The 23864-nt window shown below is 50.9% G+C and overlaps 9 protein-coding genes and 1 non-coding gene across 10 annotated transcripts; 3 read left to right on the forward strand and 7 right to left on the reverse strand.

Annotated features, from left to right (window-relative positions):
- Window positions 1-503: 503 nt before the first annotated feature.
- On the forward strand, window positions 504-842 carry SMAC4_03148 (uncharacterized protein; the record flags this gene model as incomplete). The annotated part of the gene is made up of 1 exon (XM_003349512.3): window positions 504-842. One exon carries the CDS (start codon window positions 504-506, stop codon window positions 840-842), a length of 339 nt encoding a protein of 112 aa, XP_003349560.3.
- Window positions 843-2057: 1215 nt separating this feature from the next.
- SMAC4_03149 (uncharacterized protein) lies at window positions 2058-4311 on the forward strand. The gene is made up of 4 exons (XM_003349513.2): window positions 2058-2707; window positions 2761-3246; window positions 3302-3966; window positions 4056-4311. The coding sequence occupies exons 1-4, from the start codon at window positions 2563-2565 to the stop codon at window positions 4215-4217; spliced, it is 1458 nt and encodes a 485-aa protein (XP_003349561.2). The 5' UTR covers window positions 2058-2562; the 3' UTR covers window positions 4218-4311.
- A 1346-nt stretch (window positions 4312-5657) lies between these two features.
- SMAC4_03150 (uncharacterized protein) lies at window positions 5658-7506 on the reverse strand. The gene is made up of 3 exons (XM_066089894.1): window positions 7203-7506; window positions 6265-7133; window positions 5658-6213 (listed from the first exon to the last, which is right to left on the reverse strand). Exons 1-2 carry the CDS (start codon window positions 7207-7209, stop codon window positions 6271-6273), a joined length of 870 nt encoding a protein of 289 aa, XP_065946209.1. The 5' UTR covers window positions 7210-7506; the 3' UTR covers window positions 5658-6213; window positions 6265-6270.
- A 67-nt stretch (window positions 7507-7573) lies between these two features.
- On the reverse strand, window positions 7574-8794 carry SMAC4_12898 (uncharacterized protein). Its single transcript, XM_066091143.1, has 2 exons — window positions 8123-8794; window positions 7574-8016 (listed from the first exon to the last, which is right to left on the reverse strand). Exons 1-2 carry the CDS (start codon window positions 8504-8506, stop codon window positions 7837-7839), a joined length of 564 nt encoding a protein of 187 aa, XP_065946210.1. The 5' UTR covers window positions 8507-8794; the 3' UTR covers window positions 7574-7836.
- A 1802-nt stretch (window positions 8795-10596) lies between these two features.
- On the reverse strand, window positions 10597-11391 carry SMAC4_03151 (uncharacterized protein; the record flags this gene model as incomplete). Its single annotated transcript, XM_003349515.1, has 2 exons — window positions 10597-11320; window positions 11363-11391. 2 exons carry the CDS (start codon window positions 11389-11391, stop codon window positions 10597-10599), a joined length of 753 nt encoding a protein of 250 aa, XP_003349563.1.
- A 1958-nt stretch (window positions 11392-13349) lies between these two features.
- Window positions 13350-14336, reverse strand: SMAC4_13278 (uncharacterized protein; the record flags this gene model as incomplete). Its single annotated transcript, XM_066091350.1, has 1 exon — window positions 13350-14336. The coding sequence occupies one exon, from the start codon at window positions 14334-14336 to the stop codon at window positions 13350-13352; it is 987 nt and encodes a 328-aa protein (XP_065946211.1).
- A 3090-nt stretch (window positions 14337-17426) lies between these two features.
- SMAC4_03152 (uncharacterized protein) lies at window positions 17427-19148 on the reverse strand. The gene is made up of 3 exons (XM_003349516.2): window positions 18501-19148; window positions 18052-18427; window positions 17427-17972 (listed from the first exon to the last, which is right to left on the reverse strand). Exons 1-3 carry the CDS (start codon window positions 18967-18969, stop codon window positions 17948-17950), a joined length of 870 nt encoding a protein of 289 aa, XP_003349564.2. The 5' UTR covers window positions 18970-19148; the 3' UTR covers window positions 17427-17947.
- A 1278-nt stretch (window positions 19149-20426) lies between these two features.
- SMAC4_03153 (uncharacterized protein) lies at window positions 20427-21086 on the reverse strand (the record flags this gene model as incomplete). Its single annotated transcript, XM_066089895.1, has 1 exon — window positions 20427-21086. One exon carries the CDS (start codon window positions 21084-21086, stop codon window positions 20427-20429), a length of 660 nt encoding a protein of 219 aa, XP_065946212.1.
- A 581-nt stretch (window positions 21087-21667) lies between these two features.
- Window positions 21668-21739, forward strand: SMAC4_13279. The gene has a single exon. It is a non-coding gene; the product is annotated as a tRNA-Thr (tRNA).
- Window positions 21740-21832: 93 nt separating this feature from the next.
- Window positions 21833-23676, reverse strand: SMAC4_03154 (uncharacterized protein). The gene has a single exon (XM_066089896.1). The coding sequence runs from the start codon at window positions 23598-23600 to the stop codon at window positions 22068-22070; it is 1533 nt and encodes a 510-aa protein (XP_065946213.1). The 5' UTR covers window positions 23601-23676; the 3' UTR covers window positions 21833-22067.
- Between the last annotated feature and the right edge of the window lie 188 nt (window positions 23677-23864).

Below are 23864 nucleotides of genomic sequence, written 5' to 3' on the forward strand. Positions count from 1 at the left end.
TCCCTATTTCGGATAGTCAGCAAGCCACGGAATGGACATGTCTTCGACAACAGTAAAGGGTTAATACGTAATATGTAATCATACCATGCTATGGAAGTTATGTCCTTTCGTCCAAATACCTACTCGCCTTCCCTTCCCAGAGCCTGGTAGTGGGGAGTCTTCAAGCAACCGGATGTCAGATGGACGCCCTTGATGGAGTTGTGACCGCTGAAGTTTAGGTGCCTTTAGGCCGAGAACCTTGCTGGCCTCTTCACAGTGTACGTTCTTTGGAATGCACTGTTATGGACGGCTGAACGGTTCGGGCCGCTTGGGAAGGCGCATGGGACAAACGGAGAAATCTGCAGGCCGATTGCTGTCTAGCTCGCTTTCCTCCTACCACCGAAATCAATTCTCCTCCATTTTCCTCCGATTATTCTCTGCTTGAATTCTACGAATCGTAACATACACAGCCTCTGCCGAACTCGTCATCGGAGTGACTTTGGACACTGCTTATGTCCGTCACGATGCGCCCTACATTGCGAGCCCTTTCCACCCATCTCCCGATTTCTACGGCTTGCCAACGACCACTGTTCCTCCGTGCGGCAGCATCAAGAAACACTTCTCGACTGTTCTCCTTCCAGGCGGCACTCGCCAGTCCACCACAGGATTTGGGAGCCAAGCCAAAAGTTCCATATGCTGCCTTCAGCTTCGAGCACCTTGGAATCAGCAACAAGTGGAACAAGTACATCATGATCTTCTTCATCACCATGGGTGCCCTAGAGACCTATCTTTGGTACAAATATCTTCCTGCTTGGTGGAAGGCCCGAAGCGACATTGCCACTGAACTCAAGGAAGCAACGTAGCTGGCCCCAGTCCCAGACCGCCAACTGATGCTACACAAGTTGCACAACGTATACAAGTCCACCACGTTTGATCTTCGAGCCTCAAGTCACTGCGCTACAACGGTGTTTTGCCATCTCCGAGTGCCACAACATCGTATCGGTCTGCCTTGACTCGGCTTGCTGCCCCAACAAGGCACTCAAAACGAAAGATCGATATCGACCGCAGTTCAAACGCATCGTCATCTCATCTGCATGCCGTGACTCGCAACATCTTCATCACTATCACCACCTTGACGGTTAGAAATACGGTTCAGGTGCACGGAGAAACCTCGCAGTCATCACCGTCAATGTCACCATCAGAGACTTGCTGCCACGAGTATCGTTGCGCATGGACTTTGTCCCCCTCGCCTAGCCTTCTCAGCTCGAAGCCCGACATCTTGCGTTTGACGAGCAAACAATAGGCAATTACGTCTTCTCATGACCTGGGCGATTCATACGAGGGATGAACAAAGTCTTTGCATCAATGTCAGACCATGCTAGGAATCAACAAGAATCACGTACACGGCCAAGCATTTCTGGCAAAAACTGGAATCGGTTCTCTACTCCTTTTTGTACACAATCTTAGCTCGAGAACTACCCCAGTCCCATGATCACTCCTTACAGGTACTTCTGCCGTCGTTCAAACTCCGCTCGTCGACAAAGCTATTCCAGCACCTTGTTAAAAAGCCATACCCGACAGACAAGATTTTAAAGCTGACACTAGCCGTCGTTCGGCATGTTCCTTATGCGACACCTTACACGACGTTCCCTCGGCATCTTTTGGGCAAAGAAACCGAACTGCAGCATCTGCAGTCCGGCATCAATGTATCGACATCGTCTCACTTACTCTCCCACGCAAGCGCAGGGTTTCTGTTGAGCACGCCATTCATCTTGCCCTTCTACTCCATTTTTGTCCTGGCATTCCTTGCCGCTTGGTCATTTTTCGATGCCGAGATCTTTTGCCAGTGGCATAGCCACTGAACCGGTAAAGGGAGTCAATACTACAGAGCATGTTTGATGATCATGTTCTTCGCCTGTGCTTCTCTCGACATTCTAACTTATTCTATACCCTTGGGAAACAACTGATACTCCTTGAGACATGTAGCTTGAATCGTCTTTCAGTTGTCGAGAGCGTGTGAATAGCTTCATTCTCTGCATGGTGCCCATTTGTCCGAGTCGACAGCATAGGCAGCCTATCGAGTCACAGCGGGCCGTCATTTCAGCAGTGATATTACAGCTACAGCATCTGGTTTTCCCCATGAACGTATTCTGTAGCGTTGCCTACGTGCCCAGGGTACTTAGTCAGTGCTGCTACACAGCAGCTCCCCGTGTTGGATCGAGAGGCTCCGATGCTACGCGGCCTTATGGACCCCCACCTGTCTGCTGCACTTCCCATATTTCCGTTTCGAGCTACACCGAGATTCTCGTTACCTTGGCGTGAGATGATGCGGGCTCACGAGCCTCGCTGGGTTGAGGATACATCGCGATGCCTTCCAGATCAGGCACTTAACTCCGGGGGGTCACAGGGTCTTCCCACAATTGCAAAAAGCAGAGTATTTCTGCTTGACTCTCCCCGTAGGGCTGATGAGAAGCGTCTATTCAAGACCTGGTACTTTGGCCGTTACAACATCACTCGACAGTTGCGACACTTGTCTCGGATCAGTTGCCAACCTACGCAGCAGACAGAACCTCATACTGAATCATGTCTTCGTTGAAGCCGTCCGCTCAACCTTACTCCTTGCCCGACCTCACCGAAATCAAGCTTTCGGTGGAGGATGACTGGACTAAGGTGAAGGACCGGAAAGAAAAGAAGCGCATTCAGAATCGTGTTGCACAGAGAACATACCGTATGTCTTGCGTCCAGATTCTGCCAGTAGCAGTCGCTAATCCGTAACCGAAGGTCACCGTATGAAGGCCCGTCTAGGGGAATTACAACAAAAACTCGAATATCATGAGAGAAATGAGGCGACATCCACGGATGGTGATGCTCCTGGCGTTGGCGATGGCGAGGATACGAACAGGAGCCCGTCTGTACAGCTTCCGACTCCAGCATATACCACAGACAATAGCCCATCTCCGAGGCCCAACGAAGAACTGGCGATGTTTGATGACATCCATTTGCACAACTATCACAGCCCGCACGCTTTCCATACCGATGTCAGCCAACTATTTGACCTTTCACCAATTACAACGCCATTAACTACGCAACCACCCGGGGGTTTTGCTGTAGGGCAATCGAACATTACGGACAGCGGATACAATTCGGCTGTTTTACATGAATATCTACGCCTACACATGCAATCTTTCGACACTCGGCATGATGCAGCTGATGGCCAAGCTAGCAATCATGCCCTTAGTGTCTCTTCCCATGGCGGCGATTCATTCTGTAAGTTCAGGGAAGGCCGATTTGCAGTCGTGCAGTCAACTAACCGTTATTTAAGTGGTTCACAACAGCCCTAATATCGACCCGTTGCTATTTTCCACTGATGGACATGATACAATGCGTGCGGGCTTAACAGAAGGAAACGAAAGCCATATTTTCAACTGGAAAATCCAGTCACCGGCAGCGCCAAGCCTGGAACAAATAGCTCTCTCACCCTCTGCGGCCCAGGACCTGCCTGAGGCGAGAAAGACCAGGACTTCCAACCGTACCACCCGAACTGCACCCGCCGTAGTCAACCACAAAGTTCCTGCACAACCAGCTTCACTGCCCACCAAACGACCTACGCTGGACGAGCGCATGGAAAGTGTCATGGAACGTGTCGAAACAGCAGGCTTCGACAGCTTCGACTCCCTCGCCACTTTCTACTACAAAGCCTCGTTTGGGGATTCATCATCGCTCGCGGTCGAGCAGAGGCTGAGCCGTAATCGGCGCCTTCCCAAGCTGTTTGCCGAAGTTTTCTCGGCCGCTCAGGAGTGGGATGCCCGGGAACAACGACCGCTCTTCGACGAGATCCTTAGAATGTCGGAGGGAATGCTGATCGGCGAGGCGAGAGGTGTCCACAGTACCCTTCATGCTAGCATCGGCGGGTTGGCTAGGTCGGCGAAGGACGAGAGCACGGGGAAAAGTGCCGTCCCGGGGTTGAAGAGGTTGATGGAAAGTAATGTGAGTTTGGTCCACTTTCTTTGTTCACTGCCATCCAATGTCATTCATCTTGAACTACATGTTGGCCCATGCTAACATGTCCGATCCAGTTACCTAACCTTTGGGCCCTAATGACTGCTTTGGCGACGGAAAACCGAGCAGTGCGACAGAGAGATCGTTCGAATACGGTACTGGCGACGATACTGTTATTGCAGTGCTCTGGTCAACTACCAAAAGAGAGTCTCATGGCTTTGGTGGATGCTTGCCTTTGAGGATTCGCCGAACTGGGCGTGGTTATAGTCCGGTCATGACTGAGAGGATGCTGAATAAGGTTAGAGGTCGTTAAAGAACCGAAAGGTTGGACAACCGAGGAAAGGAGACGCAATACTCTAGCATCGCGATAGCATTTAAGATCCAAGAACCTTGTTGACCTACTGTCCGACCAAGATATCACACAAAGAACGGGGGGAAAAGGTCTGGAGAGAGACATAGGCAATGTTTAGATACCTTCGATCTCCAAAGAGAGCCGAGAATATACCCAGTCATGTCACCAAAGGCTTGAGACAGCAACCTCGTTAGGCAATTCAAGGAAGATTGCATACGGATGCCAAAAATTACTTCTACCTACCAGCGCTCTTCTCATCATCATCAACTTCAAGTTCCGATCCCGTACCAGCCTGGCCCCGGAGTTAGAATCACCAAGTACCTATTTGAGTAATCCGGAGACACCATATTCCTAGCAGTTACTCATATCTCATATAATACATGGTGGCTGAGTTATGGTTCTGCGTATGTAACAGAACATCAACCTCATTCCGCCATAAAGTACAGTGTAACATGCCATCAGATCGGCTTCAACTGTCTTACTATCCCAACAATCTAAAACCAGAGCCTCTGTAACGGCTCATTACCGTGATGATCCAAATTTTCTCATTGAACAAAATCCTCTCCTAGCACATCAGCAGCGGCAGTGAGCACGTTTAAACTTTCTTTAGTGAGACACTCGTCCCTCACCTAGATGCTCTGCCACTGTCACTGTCACTGTCAGTGTCAGCGTCAGTGTCAGCGTCAGCGTCACCGTCACCGTCAGCGTCACCGTCAGCGTCACCGTCAGCGTCAGTGTTCTTATTACCGTTACTTCCATTGTTACCATTGTTACCATTGTTACCATTGTTACCATTGTTACCATTGTTACCATTGTTACCATTGTTACCGCTGTTACCGCTTGTACCACTTTCTTCAACTGGTATCCTTACCGTTCTTGTACAGTTTTCCCGCCGTGATACTTATGCCAAGGGTACAGTATTATGAAATATCATACACCGGTCAGTATCCAAAGTTACATACAAACTCCGAAACCTTGCAGCTTACCACTGGAACGAATTTCCAGACAACGGCAGGCGGACCGGGCACCTGACGAGGAGACGCTGGCAAGAGAGAGTATTTTCCCCATGGGGTTGTCAAGCCGAAGCCCGGTTGGAAGGACGTAAGCGAAGTCGGCATGAAAATTGCGACATATTTTACCAAACTACATTCCAATTCTCCATGCTGATCATCGAGACGTTCATGGAAGTTCCACCTGGGATTTTGGAATTGTCCGCCCTGGTCTAGCCATGTGCTCGTGCTGGCTGTGTTCGGGAGCAGTGGAGTGGGGCTGAGTCCCCGCCTGCAATGAGGCAGCCCCAGGCTACTAATAAGACAGCTTTAGCGCACCATGTTAGCGAATTTGTGGCCATTGTTAGCAAGCCAGCGGGTGGACTGCGGAAAAAAAGGCAGATCTCGCAGGGAACTACGTGGAGCTACTAGCACTAACACCCCATAGCACTAACAGAGGCAGAGACAGATGCTCTGCCACCCACCGTCTTCACAGCATCACGGCATTTATGTCAGCATGCAATCAGACCTCATGTGAACTAATACATATCAAAGAAAAATGCTCGGCTAACATACAACGAAGAGAAAGCAAGTGAAACGCTTTGGGGAATGTAGCCAACCATCACGTCAACTTTTGCCTTCGCTATCCTCTCGCCTCATCTTCATTGAGCGAGTGTCCGCCCAAAACTGATGCGCACCCAACAAGCAATAATCCGCCTTGAAATAGCAACGGCACGCTTGGTTGGTCTTGGTTCGACTTCTAGCTGGCTGGATGTGTTTCTCTGGCTGAAGCAGTCGAATTCTCTGTCTGAAGATTCGGACGTGGTGTGTGTGCATATGTCTGTATCTCGGGCAAACGAGCTGCTCCCCACGACCATCTGTCGGAATCCTAAGCTGTGACGTGTCAGTATACGGATCAGGTTCTCAAGGGCTTGAGTGCCTTACAATGATTTAGGAAGTATCCATGGAACCTCCATTGTCACCATTGTCACCATTGCCACCACCATCACCGTTGTCGCCATCTGTGCCCAACGAAAGAGATCCAAACATGCCTGGTAACCCGCCCTGAGACGGGGCGCCGTTGTCGGAGTCCATAAGGGCGGCGTCCTCTTTAAGTACCTTTACGTGGGCTACAGAGTCGAGCCATTCCTGAATATCGGTTTTGCTGTAGGGACCCTCCCTGAACAATTTTGTCTGCCCAAACTCCGGAAAATTTGGAAGTTGATATTTGTAAACGCTATGTGTCTCGTAGATGTGATTCCTGACGATATCATTTGCCCAGGGCCCTGTGGTAATGGAACTCCAGTAATCGTTGAACCTGCTTCTGGCATAAGCCTGCGTCTCGTCGTCAAGGTCAAGCTGGATAATGGACGAAGAAAGCATCAGGTTGTCCAGCGTCGAGGTACGTGCAACGAGGATATGAACCCTGAGAAACAACTCTGGATGGCCGAGAAGTAAAGATAGTAAGGAGAAGTGTGAATTATCACTTGGCATACTGCTCGGTACGATTCTGTCCTCAACGAACTTTAGGGCCTTTTCGCGCTCGGAATCGCTCCAAAACCAAGCTAGCGACTCGCTGATGAAATCAAGAAGGTTGATCATTGTGTGTGGATTACCACCCTCTACAATAAACATGATTAAGAGGGAGATGATGTCGCGGGCCAGAGTTGAGTCGAGGCCGCTGGCTTCAGTAAGCCGAAGCAATTTTTCCTCGGCCTGTTTATTACTCATTTTTATGAGTTCGTGGGTGAGCATCATGGCGCTTAGGCCTTTATCGATCGCAGTCGGCGCTGTATTATCTCCCATCATGGAATCTGCAATGGAAAATGGTCAGCATCTGGTAATAGTAGTGGCAGAGTGGTCTACACCAAGGTAGTCCATACCGTCCATGACGATCTATTGGTCTTTGTTTGAGAAGTGAATGAGCGGGCTGACCGAAGAGGCTCATGGGCTTATGGAAACAGCGTCAAAATGGTGGATATTTTGATGTCGAAGGTCACAAGTCGGGGTCCAATGTTAGTAGTGGGTCTGAAATACGTTCGGTATGTCAAATGCGGGTAATCGATGTGTTGTCGAAGATGGAAATGGTAATCTGAGAGATGCTCGGGGAAGAGTCGAAAATATGAGTCTGATGGAAGTGATCAGGGGTTGAGAAAAGGAGAAATCCGGAGGCGAATGAAGCGCGAGTCTGATGGACTCCGGCAATGAAGGTTTGTTCCACGGGAAGGAGACAGTTGAAGGTTTGGTGCAGGAATGAAACACTGTATTATGGAGAATCCCAAAGCTGACCAGACAGGATTTACCTTCCTCCAAGAGCTAGCCCAGTGTGCCTTCCCAGAGGTCATTGGCCTATAAACCAGTAACAGACTGGTAACGAACCAGAGATAATGGTTCGGTCCTGCCTATATGCCTGACTCACTTGCGATTTGAAGAGAGTGGGTTTGTTGAGCAACTGTTTTCATCAAGGGAGGTACAACGAGCAAGAACAAGCACCCACATCCCAACCTCCGTACCCGCTCAAAGCTTTGAGCTCCAGGTCAACCACACGTACTTTCCCTTCTCAACATACGACGTAAACCGCAAGTCCAACGGTCTCGCCCTCACATCCGGCGGCCCCCCCTGCACGCTCGCCATCAAGCCATACAGTCCATACCGCAGACACTCGACTCCAGGAACTCCATTCGGGAAGGGCCAGATCTACCGACAATCATCAGCTGCCAGCTCTCAATTCATGGTTTCCAAAGTCACCTGCATCATACACGGAACGGCTAGACGTGACCAAGAAAAGAAAGAACAAACTCACCCCAAAGACATACCCGCCCCTGCCCTTCTCACAAACGAGCGTCGTTCCCAACATCTCGCAAGGACCCGCCTCCTTGCTGGTGAGAGTAAACTGCGTAGCTCCTATTGAGTCTCCATCCTTGCGCAGGGCGATAAACGTGCCGCAAGAGTACTCGTCGGTGGTCCAGCGTCCAGAAGCCGTGAGGCAGCCAAGATCGTCGTGGCTGCTTCCGTCCCAGAGGGTGCGGATTTGGCCAATGCCTGACCAGCTTTTGCTGGTGAGGTTGCTGGAACCGCGACTGGGAAGGACGGATCTGGGGGCGGAGGCGGGAATGAGAGGGGCCGCAGTGGAGATAGTGAGGAGGAGGGTGAGGAAGGTGACGGTTGTTTGTATGAGGTGGACCATTTTAGTTGATGTTGCAGTTGCTGTTGAGCAGATGATCGGCAAGCGTCACCGTCGAGTGTCGTTGCTTGTGGAGTTGTCCCACGGGGATGGTTCGAAGAAAGGGGTAAGGGAAGTTTGGGGAAAGAGGGACCTGATGCAGGGAAAGGAATGAAGCAATGTAGCAGCGGGTTTATGAAGCCAAATAGTAGGGCAGTAGTAGCGTGTCTGCTTTGGGAATTATGGAGGTGATTTGATGTCACTCGATGACCGTTTTGAGGCACAAAGATGGGGTTCGAGGCTGTGATCCCGGGAGGCGGAACTGCCCAGTATTTAAGCCTGGGGAAACAACCACGATGGATCTCAACTGATCCTTCCTTGCAATGGTCCCCATCTTGATTGTGTGGTAGGGGAAAAGGGAGGAAAGAAGTCCGGAACCCATGATGGCACACTCCGTGAAACCCCCTACCCGCTCAGGAAGGGTCGATGTCGTTGGTTCCCCCAAGCAACCTCAGGAGTGGGCCAGCCCATCAGGTGCGAGATGCTTCAAGCTCGCATGTAGGTGGAAGGGACATTCGCCAATGAACCGAGGCTGTGACGGAGTGGCTCTGACACTTCCCATCAATTGGTAAGAGTTGAATCATCATCCAACGGTGCATCGCGTGGAAAACTGGAAAGTGCCCCAAGCTCCAATCCAATATCCAAGTAAACAAGCAGGTACACCTTCCAGACCCCCTCCCATACGTTATCCGACCGGAAAGCCCTACCGCGGTTGGAAGGTTGAAACGCAAGCGGATGGCACAACTTGACAATGGAAGGTACCGTGGGGAAAACCGAGAAGGATGACTGGTAGAAGAATGGCTGGGTGGCACACACAATGCGTCCAACCGTGTGGCTTTCCTTGGCTTACACCCGCGGTACCTATGGCCCCGCATTCTTCATTGCCGTTTGAGGCACTGTCGGAAGATAAATGACGGAGATGGCGGACCAAGGAAGGTGTTAGGTGAGACATTTGGCACACCCACCAACAGGACGGGCTACATTAATTGATAGAAGTCACGAACCTCCTTCCAATTCTTCGCGCCGCATGTCCGATAAAGAGGCGTGAGAGGGTCCTTGACAGTGATGGACAACGTGGGTAGCTGTTGAAAATTGGGCTTATTCCCGGAGATCTAGAAATCTATAAGCCTCGCATGTGACAGAGATCGCCGTAGATGTCGTTTAAAATGCTGACCTTTGGGTGTCCTTTGGGCGCGAGAGACGGATAAGCTCAACTACCGCTCAGTCTTGGCGTCTGTGAGGCCGGTAGATCGCCAACCAAGAACCAAAGGATGAAGAGTTTTGGTTCTTGCACAAGCGGAAATTCGGCAAGGGGATAACAAAGAAAATGGTAATGGGCCATATAGCGTGTTCAGCGGCACGCAATGCAGCTCATTACTCGAGCGGACACAGAACCCATGGACCACATTGTACGGAAAAAATGATGATCTGATGAGGGTCTGAGAAGAAACACCTGAAGGAAGTAGCAGTGAACGGATAGCAGCATGACCTAATGTTTGAGAAGCTCCTTCATATAATCCTCAATGCAACCTGAACTTCCATCACCTTCCCCAATCCACTCAACCGACGCAGACAAATCGAAAAGCAGAGTGGGATGTACATCCCCAGAAAGGAAGGTGTATCGCGATTTCGTGATGAGGCTCACTCACTTGCAGATTTTCACCACCCAGCAGTACCGGAAAGACAAACAGCGCCGTCTGTCCCTCAATATCATGAAATACCAGTCCATCAGAACGAAAGCCAACTTCAACATAGTCCACACACGCAAACCAACCCCCAACTTATGATCACACTACCCGCCACCGCTTCCCATCACATCCCTCCACATGTATCGAATAAAAGACAAACAACGCCGGATATCCGTCAATATGATACACTCCTTCCACAATATCACCAAAACTATCAGTCGATGAAAAGAGAATAACGATACCTAGGTGGCAATGGACTCACGTCCATCCACAAACCTACATACCCGCCAAACTTAGACCTAGAACTAGACCGTATGGTGGGTAGCAAACAACCGCCACCACTCCGACCACTCCCCCATCACCCGCTCAAATAACCCTCAAAACCTCCTCCCTCAACCCCACCACCACAAACTCATTAATCAACAGCGCCAACTGCTGCTCATACGTCTCATGCGCGAGCCTGATTCGTTCCTCCACCAGCCCATCAATCCTTTGCTCCTTCTGCAGATCCAGCATGCTGCTCATATTGGTGTTACCATTCGCGGCGGAGGAGGCTTCCGACGCCGCTGATGCCGCGGACGGGTAGAAAAACACGTTCTGTCGCCGGCGTCGGTTATTCTTGGCTTCTTGCTTGAGTAGGCGCAGACGGTCTTCGAGTTCGGTCTTCAGATTCTTGCGGCGGCGGATGAAGGCTTCGAGAAACTTTTTGAGCTGGATGTGCCGGATTATGTCGGCGCGGGTGAGGGCGTTGCTGGCGCTGCCGGTGAGGTTGGTTGGATCATCCGGGGTGGTCGAGTTAGTGGTGCTGGTGGTCGCGATGCTTGTTGGGGGGAGAAAGGTGGTCGGGCTGTTGAGAATCTTGTGTGTGTCGTTGATGTTGTCGTTGCTCTCTTGATGAGGAGGTTTGTTGTAGTTCAAGATACTATCAGAGGCCCGGCTCTGTGGATAAGTGGGCGAGCGCTTTGGTTGCAGTGATAGTGGTTTGATGTGGCCGATTCGGAGGGCGCTTGGAGGTTTGATGTCGGAGAAGTGCCTCCGGAAACTGCGCGGTCTCTCGTCCCGAGGGTAATCTGGGTGGTCCATGTGCGGACTTTGGCTGTTAATACCATCAAGAATGCGTACCTATGGTTACCACGATGGATGATGAGTTGAGGTATCCATACCTTTCCGAGGTGTGCGAGTCTGTATCCATGGCGCTGCGCAACGGAATGCGGGACCTCGAAGTTTGGCGAGGATATGGGAGTTCCGGACGACAGCAGCCGATATGAAATTGAAAAGGATTAATTGTGTGAGCAAAGTGGTTTGCGGAAGATTCATAGATCTCTCATGAACGTACAAAAATGCAGGTGTTCTTTCCTTGCAATTCCGTGCTACATCAAGATCGCATCGAGTTCTTATGATCATGACGTCTTTTCAGACAATCCCGGCTTCAACGACCATCATGGTAAAACAGAAAGGTCTTGTCAACCTCTGCAGCAAATGCGTATATTGGTCATGGATGCATGAAAAACAGTGGGATACTCTGTGTGGCCTCTGCAATGCTGGAGCATGTATGTGACGGTCTGTAGGTATTCCTTCGCCTGACGTACAAGTACCTTGTGCGGTGTCAGATCATTCCTGCGTAGTTGTTCAGTAAACACTTGACTCGGAAACGCTGGATAGCAAAGCTTGGGAATGGGATCCTTTGGAATGGGCTACCTACCAGACCTCTCGCAACAACCTTCTTCACAACGGCCAGCTCAATATCGCCCAAGATTTTTATCATAAAACTGAGCGGTGTCGTGAGATACATCTATTCAAGCCTTTGATCTTGTGAATACCTCATGTTCAGATTCATGACCCACGATTGACGGTCCGGGCCCACATATAAAATCCCGATTCCATGCTACTCTCGACGTTCACCTTGGCTGACATTGCTAACGAAAAGTCTATGTTTTTTGCCAGTTGTCGATCCGACCTACTCTTCCATATACAACCCCATCTCGTGGATTTGGGAATTGCCTTCCAGTTCATGAACAACTTTGTGCAACATGTCCTCTGTAGGCATAAGTTGCAGAGCTTGCAGAGTTTGCAGGCGACTGAGCAGGACTGTGGACCCTTCCAGCTCGTGGATATCTTTGTACAAGAGGTCCTCCAGAGGTCTAAACTGCCAGCAACTAAGATTGACTTCAATTGAAAGGGTCAGGTCCAGTAATGGCTGGCCCATGAACTCATCGCTAACCAATTCGCAGGTGTAGTTCCCCCACCACTCGCGTAACATAGCGGGTCGTCCAACGGCAGCAACCCCAACAACTGCCTCATCCATCTTATTTGGTTTCGACAAGCATACAAGCGTCAACCATGACATGACTACTTCATAGTCAATGCGACGACTATCCTGGTTTTCCTTGGGTCTTCCCAACCCAGCCGCGATGTCGTTGCCATCTTCTTTTGCCAAATAAACAGTTCTTGTCCAATCCAACAATATGCACGAGTAGGAACCTTGTGAATTCCTAAGAATCGTGTTTCGACCCCATACCATAGCAATCAACGGTGGCCTTGTGTATCTGTTCTGGACTAATAATTCTACTTCTAATACTATTGTTCCGCAGGCTTCAAGACAATCCGAAGTCTCTGGGGTGTCTGTCTTTTCTAGGAACACAGGTCTCCAAAAGCTTCGGACAGTTCCACCCCATTGAGGTTCCCCATAGAGAAGCCTGCCTCCTGTTCCAGGGACTTCCACTGGCGGAGATGGCCAGGTTTTTACTATACAAGACTCTCCGCGAGATGGAGCGGGTATGCGTTTGATGTTAAGCCTAACAGCGGGAGTCCATGACCTCATGGTGTTAACGCCCATACTGGGAAGGCTTTCATCAGAGACACCATTCAGAGCTTGGGCTGGTTTCCTAAAGTATATTCGGACGGTTCTGCGCTTTGCCTTTCACATGTCGAATTCATCTTCGACGATAGTTAAGGCCTCTTGTGTTCGGACGTCAACGTGACACCTGATCACATTTCCCAAAGTTGGAGTTACTCTGGACAGATGTGGAGTGGCAGTTCGGTAGAATTGGTCGGTTGGGTTTGCGGATTGAACAGGCTCCAGGACCATGGCGGGGCAAGACATCTGTTCTGAACCAAAATTACAGAACAAAACACCAAGAAATACGCTCTGAGAATCCGGCCTGAGCAGGGGGACACAGATATAGGGGTATTTCCAACATCTTTGCGAATGGTGATAATGCAGTAGTCGTTGAACCATGCGAGAATGGGAAATCAACTTGGTAAATCGGTCGAATATCGTGAGACATATGGTAGTCTCTTGGTGATTCCGCTAGTAGATCGTGTTTATGATGCGTACTGTGCCTAAAGGCAAGGATTGACTGGTCATCAGAGTCCTTGAGGATCTCCTGTTGCAACCGGAAGAAAGCTTGAGAACCCTCCCCGTAACGTAACTGCATAGTGACGCCAAATATTCCAAGTAGGAAGTAGGCTTCATCCTCAAGCCGCTTAGTTGACCTGTGGGATGCCCAAGAAAACCTCTGGGAAACACTACATCGATCAAGGTAGGTTCTAAGGTCAAAGGACCAAGGGTTGTTAAGCCTTGTTACCATGTCATCCGGTAGCCCTGTTGCTCCAACTATTTTTTGTGCCAGAATCCGCTCTTGTCTCTGACCTATGCGTCTCCATGCATTGTCGTAAAACACCACCATTGATGGGGCGATCAGCTCTTGTAAAGTCCATCCTATTGTAAACCAGCGACTGTGGACAATTTGAACAGAGGGACCACCTTCATAGGTGACATCCGAGACATAAGCGTAGCAAACTGATGAGTCCTTGTACCACTGAAACATGGAGTTGATGGCTTCGGAGAGCTCGACACTGCTGCTTTTGTTGATGCAACAGGTATCAATCCACACCCATGAGTATCCGACAACCATGGCTTGCACAAAGCTTCTTTGGACCTTCAACCATCCGTTTTTGCGTTTTCTAGAACGCTTCTTAGCGTCACAGATGTCTTCGAACAAGATCTCTTCGTCTTCCCATGTGTGTGAAAGGATGGCGTAGTCTGAGACATTTCGATCGCAGAAAGTCGTGAGTTGCAGCGTGTGCACATTGAGAAGCTGCATGACTCTTGAGCGCTCTCTGGTGGCGACAGTATTGCTTTACGTCGAGAGGGGATAGTCAGTCGGTGAAGAATAAGTCGCTGCAGTTTGGGACAAGTGTTGTTAGAAAGGTGAGAGGTAAAATCTGGTCAACTTCCCTTCTTCTCAGCTGAGGGGGAGCGACACATATGCGGACAGCGCCACGCAGCCTTGCGGTTATCGTATTAACTCATTTGGTAACTGATGTACTACCGAACGTTTGGGCTACTGCACCTCTTAACTCCATGGCTTGCACATTGGGCGCCTCCAGCCTGGCGATTATTTGCTCATATCAAGTTGTTCGTGTCCAATCGCGGGCCTCGCAACGAATACAAGAGAGAGTCGCGAAACTGGCCAAGAACTGTCCGGTGCTCAAAGAGGGACAGCTGTTGGCCAGTTTTTCGAGTTTCTACCTACGGTAGGGTAGTGTACCAATAAGCTGACATGTCACCGAGACACTATCCAGCAATCAGTATCTAGACAAGAGCCTCAAACCAAGTGTATCACCCTCGGCTCGACTTTCCAAATCAAATCGCTGCCATCATAGTGTCTTGGTGGCATATTCGCAAACCACACAAAGCCCACTCTGGAGAATTTTGCATGCTGGCCCGGCACACTCAGCAATGCCAAACCCAGTGGGCGTTCGTTGACCGATTTGTTGATCACCATACAAAACAGTTCCTCCGCCGGGGGGTTTTGATGATGCGATTTCTGGTCATATTCCAGCGTTCCGACCTCCTTGCCATTACGGTCTCGAAGACTTGCCATAGGCAACGACTCAAGCGATGCTCGCGTTATCTCCGTCGCTGTTACCCTCAGTAATCTTGCATTCAGCGTAATTCTCGCCTTGGGAACCTCGCCGTAAGCGCCTAGCAAGGTTTCTTCCCCGTCAGAATATGACATACCCAGAACCTCACAACAAGGATCTAGCAACACCAAATACCCTTGTTGCGAGCCGTTGAATGAGAGAGGCCCCATGAACCTTGCCCAGGACCATGACGGCAACACGTCCGACACGGGTTCTTCGGGCCATGTGGATAATAGTAGACCGTTTCTTTTCGACCTCCACCAAAGTAGTCCCATGAGGATGTCTTCCTCCCACAAGCCTGCCAGATACCTGTAACCTGTCAATCGAGCAAACGTCCGAGCAACCCCCGCCAACGCCGGCAGCTTGTCTGAGGCGTACGTTAAACTTCGCTCGCTATACTCTCCCAACAGACGGTACCACTGTGTCATCCTAACTGCCAGCTCTAACCTCCATTCGGACCAGTCTCGAGGGTATACGAGCTCTCTTTCTCCCTTTATGCAGCGGAATATCAGTTTGAAGGGTGTGTGGATGTCGATAGACTCTTTGAGACGGTTGGTCAGAGGCCCCACATACTTTGCGTCCTGACGGGCCGCTTTTTGTCGACATTCCCAGTAGATCTGCTGTGCGCCGTAGTGGACAATTCGTGGCGTCAAGATCTTCTCTTGTAGAACCCACCCACGGGTGTCTAGGGGGCTCTGTTTGGGGTTCTCAATCTCAAACGTCGGGTCAAGAATAGAGATAGCGCCTAGAGGTATCGACGGGTCATCTTTCGCAAGATAACGGAGGCGGCAGATTGGGGCCGTAGACACTGTTCGAGAGATGAAACAGCCGTCCTGGGCGTTGCGAGCCGCTCGAGCAGCAATGGTCAAAAAGCTCTGGCCATAAACTTCTCCCATTCTCATGGATTCCTTTTCCCAGTCTTCTTTGGAGTCTTGAAGGATACAGAGGGAATCGATCCAAAGATATCGCATGCCGAGAAGTCGGGTAATCATAACAGCTTGCTGGAAGGTGGGAGGTAGTGACGACACCGGAATTGAATCTCTGTGGGCTGCGAGGTTATGTGTCGTTGTCACTATCGAGACCTTGCCTCCCCAGCAATGGCTCAGGGTAGTGTAAAGTCCATGCATCCCGTTTGATTCCATGAGACGTGGATCTTGTGTCTCACTGGGCGATCCAAGGTCCAAAACGCGGGTCGGGAGTGGAGGGATTGACCCTATATTGCATTGCTGATGATTTTCGACACAGTCCTTCAAACACTGGTTGACAAATATCATATCCCTAACGGTACTTCCATTAGTAGTGGGGAAAGGCCTTCCGGTTATGCCTCCATGCCAGGAAGCCGAGTCATCTGCTTTTCGGTCAGCATAAGATGGAATAATTGCTACACCAAGGTCAGTCTGGCCGGGACACTACTCACCTTCAGTAGTGAATATATGAAGTCGCCCGGAAAGAGCAAGTGTATAGTCGGGATGCATGGTTGGATCGTCCACTTCGTCTTCGCTTTCGCAGTCGGGGACTTCACCAGAGGTATAGACGTCCATGTAGTCGAGGTAGGAGGTGGCTCTGTCGGTTGACGCAAGTCCACAAGCTGAAAAAGATATCTCTCTGCCCGGATACTTCTCCGAAATATGTTCCAGCACCTGGGATCCCAAGACCAAGCCATCAGGTGACTTGCACTGGCTGAGAGCAGTCCATATGAAGCCACATAACCGGCATCCTCCCTTTACGGATTCCTTCAACGCGAAATAGCTGGGTTGGTGAGCTTGTGTGTTGTCATCTTGCATCTCTGCGAGCGAAAGACTCTTGCATAGATTACAGAGTGTTGACGTGCTGTCATCCATGGTGTAAGCTAATGTGCGCAGGAGCACTTGTAAATGATGTATTAGACTCAATGTACAGACCCGGTGGGGACCGTTGGGAAGAAAAGATAAACTTTTGGTTTGGGAATGTGGTATGATTGCAAGGGTGTTTACTTTAAGTAGTGAAATAAGAGAGCATTGGCGCTCAACAGAACCCGGGGGTGCAGCTAGTTCTTATCCTTGTTCACAAGCGCCTACCAAGGCGTCAGGTGTGCCTTCCTGGTTTCGCAGATGCCACTGCTGACACAGTCATGGAAACCATCGTCAGCAGAGGCAGCTAGCCGCTGTTGATGTTTCGTGAACCGACAAGTCAAGTGCACGAAAATATGATGCATGACTGCAAGATAGTAAGGCAACTGAAATGTAGAAAAAGAAAAGAAAGGAAAAGGGCAAAGTACATTAAACCGTGTTACTTATCGCTTATCAACTCCAAACTCCTAATCTGGGAACACTCCAGTATTGTTTTTCCCAAGACAGATGCGGGGGACCAAGGTAAATGGGGATGAAAAACAGGAAGAAAGGGATCTAGTAGACTGATATGTCCTTCTCGCACTCCGTGGTCTTCAGATATTGCATGTTGACTGGGGTAATGGCCTCCTGTCCTCCAAGCACCGCCATAATGTTCCTCATGCTTAGCTCCTCGAAGCCAACATGCGTCTCGACTGTTCCCCCAGCATTATGGCAGGTCAACATTACTCTTCCTGGGTGGTCGAAGTTTGGTCTTTCACTGGCTTGGGGGCTCCTTTCATAAAGATCGCGTTCCCCAAAAGCCATCTTGAGCAGCCTCGGGCTGACCCTGGGCTCCTCAGTATGCACATCCAATGCCGCAGCGCTGATCCTCCCGTCCTCTAGGGCGTCTGCCAGCGCTTCTTCGTCGACCAGATTTCCCCGTGCCACGTTCACAAATCTTGATCCTTTCTTGATGTGTCTTAGGACATCCGTGGTGATAAGAGGCTTGCCATCGGTTAGAGAAGGGGTGCAAAGCACCACACAGTCGGACACAGCCAACAAGCTTCCTAGACTGGAGTGATACGTCACGCCGAGGGATGACTCCAGGGGAGCAGGTTTGCGCACGACGTCGTAATATGCAATCCGCATGCCAAACGCGGGGCCGAGTTTGGCAGCAATCTGTTGGCCAATGTTACCTAACCCTACGAGACCGAGAACATGGTTGCGCGGGTTGTGTGAGACAGCTGGTGCGAGCAAATGGCATGTCTGAAAGGTCTTGCCGGCTATTGAGGCCGCGGATTCGGTCGTGGCGTCTGGAGAAGAGGAAGCTGGGAGAAAGTATAGAAGGGTTGCGGCACCCATGCACCAGGGCAGGTGTCGAAAGGTTGAGATGACCATTGCGACAGCGAAGTCAGCCACAGCTTCGGCGGCGGCGAGGCCGGAGTTGCAGTAGATTATGCCTGGAACACAAACGTTAGCATATTGTACATTTCCCATCGCCGTGAGCCGGAAACCGTGTATGCGCGTACACACCTGTTTCTCCCAGAAGTTTTGTATCTGCCCAGTCGAAGCCTGCACCAGCACTGGCAAACACCTTGACCGAAGTCGGCAACAAGTCAATAAGTTCAGCGTCCCAACGGCCCATCTCGCCACCAGTACCCCAAAATGGTCTGAATATGGCACTGAAGTTACCCCATCGCCGTTCCTGCAGTGCCTTTTTGAACTCGCTGCGTTCCCTCTCTGTGGTACTAGGTCGGATAACCTCGAATGCTTGACTGAGTTCGGCATATGTCGTGGGGTTGTACCTGATGGGATCGCCGATATGGAGTACAATAGGCCGACGTCGGTTAGATGGGTCCTGTTGCGGTGGTCGTAGCTGGATTGTGGTCATAGAGGCATTGGGAGTAAGACTGGGGAGGGGCGGCGAGGGGGAGGATGATCGCGGAGTGGATGCCGGCACTGGTGTGCTTGCAGGCATGGGCGTGTTGTAGGGCTCTGCCATCGTTGAATCGAAGGCCAGACTGATGATTGTGTCCGTGGCTCGTGGACTTGAGAGTTGGTGTCTCGCGACTCTTGTCTACCAGGTGCGTTGGAGAGAACGAGAAGGAAGGCGAGGTGTTCCTTTGCGTTTGTCTGGTCTGGTTCAGTTTAACCACCTGTGTAGAGGTAACAAGACTGGTTTTTCCTGGAAGACAAGTGAGCACTCGAGCGCATTCGAAGACAGTTGATCAGGGAAGGAGTGAAAGCCATTGTATATGTTGTTTCTTCCGAGTTGGACGATGTTCTGGAGTTGGGAAGCAACGAACATGCCCAGCCGTAGAGGTACCCAATCCCGCCTGTCCACTCATGCATGGCAGGTGCCCCTGGGACGGAGCGAGATCGGCGACGTTACATACAGCGCTGAGGGCCCTGGCAGCCCACCTATGCATGACCCCTGAGAAAAACCTCATAACGCCTTCCTCCGCGATAAGACCCTCGGAAGGTTCCTGCCCCAACATCCATTCCCAAGGGCAAAACAATCAGCCAAATCGTCCCCAACCATGGAACAACTTGAAGTGATGAAACACCATTTTTACAAGGCAAGAACCGTTCATGTTCCCATGCCAGCCAGAGGGCCGCTTTGACAGTCATCTAACAAAATGTCCAGGTGCATAAACACCACGGTGGTGTCGGATGTGGGACTTGAACCAATACCAAGCGCTGTCAATGTAACGAGGTCCCCTTTCGATGATACACTCTCAGGCATATCATGACACCTATCTCCATTGTCCTCAACATCAACTTCAGGGCTCGGCCCGAGACCCATTAAACAGTGATGATATAGGCACGGGAGCGAGCACATCACCGTTATACAACAGTGTTATCTTGCAACGCTCGAACCGTTGTCTTGGAAGCTGGAATACATTGGGTTTTTCCTGAGGTATCATTGATCGAACATCCCAGGCTTTCCTTCTTGTCATCATCGAAAGGATTTATTCCAGCCACGGACACTTTAGTTCCACCAAGCAAACACCTATTCGAACCCCAAGTACGCATCTGATCACTCACCTCCACCTCTGTGGCCACCACCACCACCCATAAGCAACTCATCCACCCAAGCCGACACCCAACTCATCCACCACCAAGCCCTGAACCACCACCCCTCAAGAACCTCTACATCTCTCTTCACCGCCGCATTCAACGCTACCCTCTTCCGAATGCTCTTCACCTCGTACTTACACTTCTGCAAAGTAACAACACAGGCAGTGCTCAACACTGCGGACCAACACGCCATGCCGAGGACCGCCATCATTGCTGCCCAGGCCATCATATGGGAAATTGCGTCTCCTGTTGACGGCTCGAAAGTTGTGACAATGATGGTTCTGAAGGCTGTTATTAGTTGACGAACTTTGATCACTTCGTTGGGGAAGGGTTGGATAGGATTTGGAGAAAGTTGATGGCAGCGGGCTGGAATGAAGTTCAACAAGAGAAGAGGAGGACAAACAAAAGACCAACAACCACCCACTCTACCACTACCCTCGCCACTCTCGACCCAGGAGACATCAAGTGCAGCATCGTCTCTGCCAGAGAGAGATGCAAGAGGCAGTAACTGCGGTAAGTCCTGGCCGTCCAGAAAGTAGAGGGGACGGACTGTTGTCTATCTGGCGGGATATCTTGTTCGGCTGTTACGATATCATCAGCAACAACGCTAATCGTTAGTATCTTCAACAAACCATCTATTGGTTTGTCAACGATCAATGGGAATGGGGTAAGAAAGAAGGTGAAATACGCACGCATATCCATCATCTCCAAAACCTCCCTATACGCGTCCAACCCATCAAACCCACCTACTCTCTCGCTTTCGGCTTCTCCCTCGGTATCCGAATCGCCCAAAACCTCCTTGAGCAAACCTTCCCACACCGGAAGATACAGTCTCAAACTCAAGACCGCCATCTTGATATACGTATGGCAGCAACAGGCCAGATCATAATCGCCTTTTAGTGCCCGGATCTCCCGGTTAAGTGTGCGGAGGTAGTACGTAGCTATGGGATCTTCTTCGTCCCAGCCATGTCGAGGAAAGGGGAATGGAAGGGGGTTGGTTTCGTCGTTGTCGCTGTCGCTTTGGAATGGGTCGGTCATTTTGGCTGTCTTAATACGGCAATGAGAAGTACAGAATTGTTAGCGTTGAGAGTCGCGGGGGAAATAGTTGCTTATGAACAAGTCTTTGGGCCTATTTTCGCTCTGGCGACATCAAGAGGAAGTTGAGAAAGTTAAAAGCAATGAATCAAGCGGCATTTGTGACAATGATTCATGGAGTCTTTACGCGATGATAACGGTTCGTAAGTAATGATGCATACATCTACCTATTGATTGTTCAATGTCTGTCTGTCTATCTCTGCATCCTTCGGGCCTGTTGAAGTTTGTCTCTTACACTTGGTATTCAAACACATCGCGCGCTTCATCATCGTGACACTCCTTCGCCTCAATTTCTTCCCATCAGTTCAGCTCACCAGAAACTCGAATGCTTCATCTGAGTCCCAGAATCCCAAATTATCAACAGTGAACCCTCAACCCTTAGTGAACCATTTTGTGTCCACATCGTCTCTTGTCCAGGGTGTGCACGATACCTGGGTTGGCGTAGTGCCGATAGTGGCTCCGCACCTAGCCCGGTGGAGAATGAGGCATAAAGCGCTATGTTCAAACCAGGGTAACCATCAAAAGCCCGCATGGCTCAGTGGTAGAGCGCATCACTAGTAATGATGAGGTCGTCAGTTCGATTCTGGCTGTGGGCATCAAATAAGCTTGGTGAAGTTGATGATGTTTCTTTTTTTGCTATGTTTTCGTTGACACCATGGAGTTGAGACTTTTTTTTTGGGTGTTTTGGGAAATGGGAAGGTCCTTCCCTTTTGCGGCTGGACGGACCGATAGCAGGTGAAATTTATGGCGCATCATTGACCCTAACCCGACCTTCCCCTTCCTCCTGTAACTTTCCTGTTCCCACTATACACCAACGGTCAAGTCCCAAAGTGTGTTTCATCTTGTCAATTCCTCGATTTCCTCCTTCTTCCGTTCATCATAGCCCAAGCCTCACATCGCCACGCTCCCCCTATCCATCACCCATTACCCAACCCAAATATTCCCCCCTCCCACCTCCACAACCCAAACCTCCACCTCCCCTCCCTCCACCTTCCCACTCTGATCCCTCCCCCCATCCCTCTGCACATCATCATAAGCAAAAGCATACCCCTTCCCATCCGCGTTCCACTCATGCACAACCCTAGCGTAATGATTTGTCGGGCGCCCATCCACATGCCACCTATAAAAGGTATCCACATCCGACGGCTGGTCTTCGCAGTCGATGATGCTGGATCGCTGGAAAGCGGCGGCAAGACGGGGGATGATGGCGTTGCGCACAGCGTTGGGGCCCGTGGTGAAGGGGCCCGAGTTGCACCCGAAGATGTCGGCTGTTGTGGGACGGTTGAAAGGTTCGGAGCCGATGAGGAGGGGGTCGGAGGGTTTGTGGGGGATGTGGCCTGTTAGAATGCCCGGGCCAGCTTGAGTGTTTATGCGGAGGTGGTGGGTTTGGGTTTCGGGTTGTGGTTGTTGTTGTTGAGGACGGGGAGGAGGTGGCGGTGGTTGTTGCCCGGGATAGTAATACTGTTGTTGCTGTTGCTGGCCGGGGTAATAGTTCTGTTGCTGAGGTGCCGTAGCGTGGCCGTTGTGGCTGTGATGACTGTAGTGGTCGTGGAACTTCTGCAAAACATGTCGTAGCCCGAACCTAGGCGGAGCGCCGTTCGGACCATCTCCGGGACGGGGTCCAGGTGGGGGGCCGGGTGGTCGATCTCCCGGTCTTGGTCCCGGCGGTGGCCCCGGGGGCTTATCGGGACCGACTACACTGCCGTTCCCATGCCCATGGCAAGGCCTCCCAAAATGACAGTATTTCTCCCAGACCCTGGCGACCAATGGCTCAAAATATCCTTCGAACTTGGCCCCGACCGCATCACCATGTGTAGGAGCTAGCACTCGCAACGGCCTATCCATCCCCGGCTTCTGCACTATCAACTTATCCCACGGCCACCCGTCCCTCGCCGCCTGCTCCCTTAACCCCTGCGCAATCCTCTCCAACCCATCTGGTCGCATGCCCGACACATGCTGCAGCCTCCTCGTCCGCGCCTCCACCAGCGTCAAAGCAATCGGCAACCTCGGCACAAAGTCCACATACGAGATGTTGGCGAAAAGCTGGTGGTCGTTGAGCGTAAACTCGCAAAAGGCAAAGTCCACATCTCGGTTGGGATCGCTCGGGTTTAGGACCGATGGCTCAACCAGCGCCGCGCCACCTCCGGGCCCGCCGGGGTTGAGCATGAACTTGAGTTTTTGGTCTCCTTGGCAGAACCAGATACGCCCGCCGGCTATGCGTGGGATGGTGACGACGGTTGGGTAAGGGCCTGGAGGGACGCGGATGGCGCAATCGACGGGGAAGGGCTGGAGGATTTTTCCCGGAGGAGGCGAGGGAGGGAAGAAGCAAGTTCGACCGTCGGATTGAATGAATACGCGGGCCATCGAGGGGATGGCCAGGCCGGTGATGTAGGCATGGATGGGGATGTGCGGGGTTGGCGAGGTGTTGACCAGGTGTATTGTTAGTGAGGTGGGCATGGTTGGTGGGTGGTTGGTGGGTGGTTGGTGTTAGTGCAGATTATGTTGTGTTGTTGTATCATGTAGATTCGAGACCACAAGACATAAAACAATCGTCGTCGACCTGTTGATAAAGAGCGGATAATGGATCGGGAGGACTCCAAGGCGATTTCTTTTTGTGGCTATGTCAATGGAGTCACTGGTGAAGCCGGAGCTGAAAGTGGGCAACTGTGGGTTTCTGTGGTCGAATTAAGGTTGTGGAGATGATGATCACATCATGGAACT

This window comes from Sordaria macrospora, chromosome 2, assembly GCF_033870435.1.
Source record: "Sordaria macrospora chromosome 2, complete sequence".
NCBI classification, from domain to species: domain Eukaryota; kingdom Fungi; phylum Ascomycota; class Sordariomycetes; order Sordariales; family Sordariaceae; genus Sordaria; species Sordaria macrospora.

Coding starts and splice junctions, on each gene's coding strand:
- SMAC4_03154 (XM_066089896.1), bottom strand. CDS start 23,600: ATGCCCACCTCACTAACAATACACCTGGTCAACACCTCGCCAACCCCG.
- SMAC4_03149 (XM_003349513.2), top strand. CDS start 2,563: ATGTCTTCGTTGAAGCCGTCCGCTCAACCTTACTCCTTGCCCGACCTC. Junction 2,708..2,760: donor TGTTGCACAGAGAACATACC/GTATGTCTTGCG, acceptor CCGTAACCGAAG/GTCACCGTATGAAGGCCCGT. Junction 3,247..3,301: donor CCATGGCGGCGATTCATTCT/GTAAGTTCAGGG, acceptor CCGTTATTTAAG/TGGTTCACAACAGCCCTAAT.
- SMAC4_03152 (XM_003349516.2), bottom strand. CDS start 18,969: ATGGCAGAGCCCTACAACACGCCCATGCCTGCAAGCACACCAGTGCCG. Junction 18,428..18,500: donor AAAACTTCTGGGAGAAACAG/GTGTGTACGCGC, acceptor TTTGTGTTCCAG/GCATAATCTACTGCAACTCC. Junction 17,973..18,051: donor GAGTCATCCCTCGGCGTGAC/GTATCACTCCAG, acceptor ACCGATGGCAAG/CCTCTTATCACCACGGATGT.
- SMAC4_12898 (XM_066091143.1), bottom strand. CDS start 8,506: ATGGTCCACCTCATACAAACAACCGTCACCTTCCTCACCCTCCTCCTC. Junction 8,017..8,122: donor GGGGCGGGTATGTCTTTGGG/GTGAGTTTGTTC, acceptor GATTGTCGGTAG/ATCTGGCCCTTCCCGAATGG.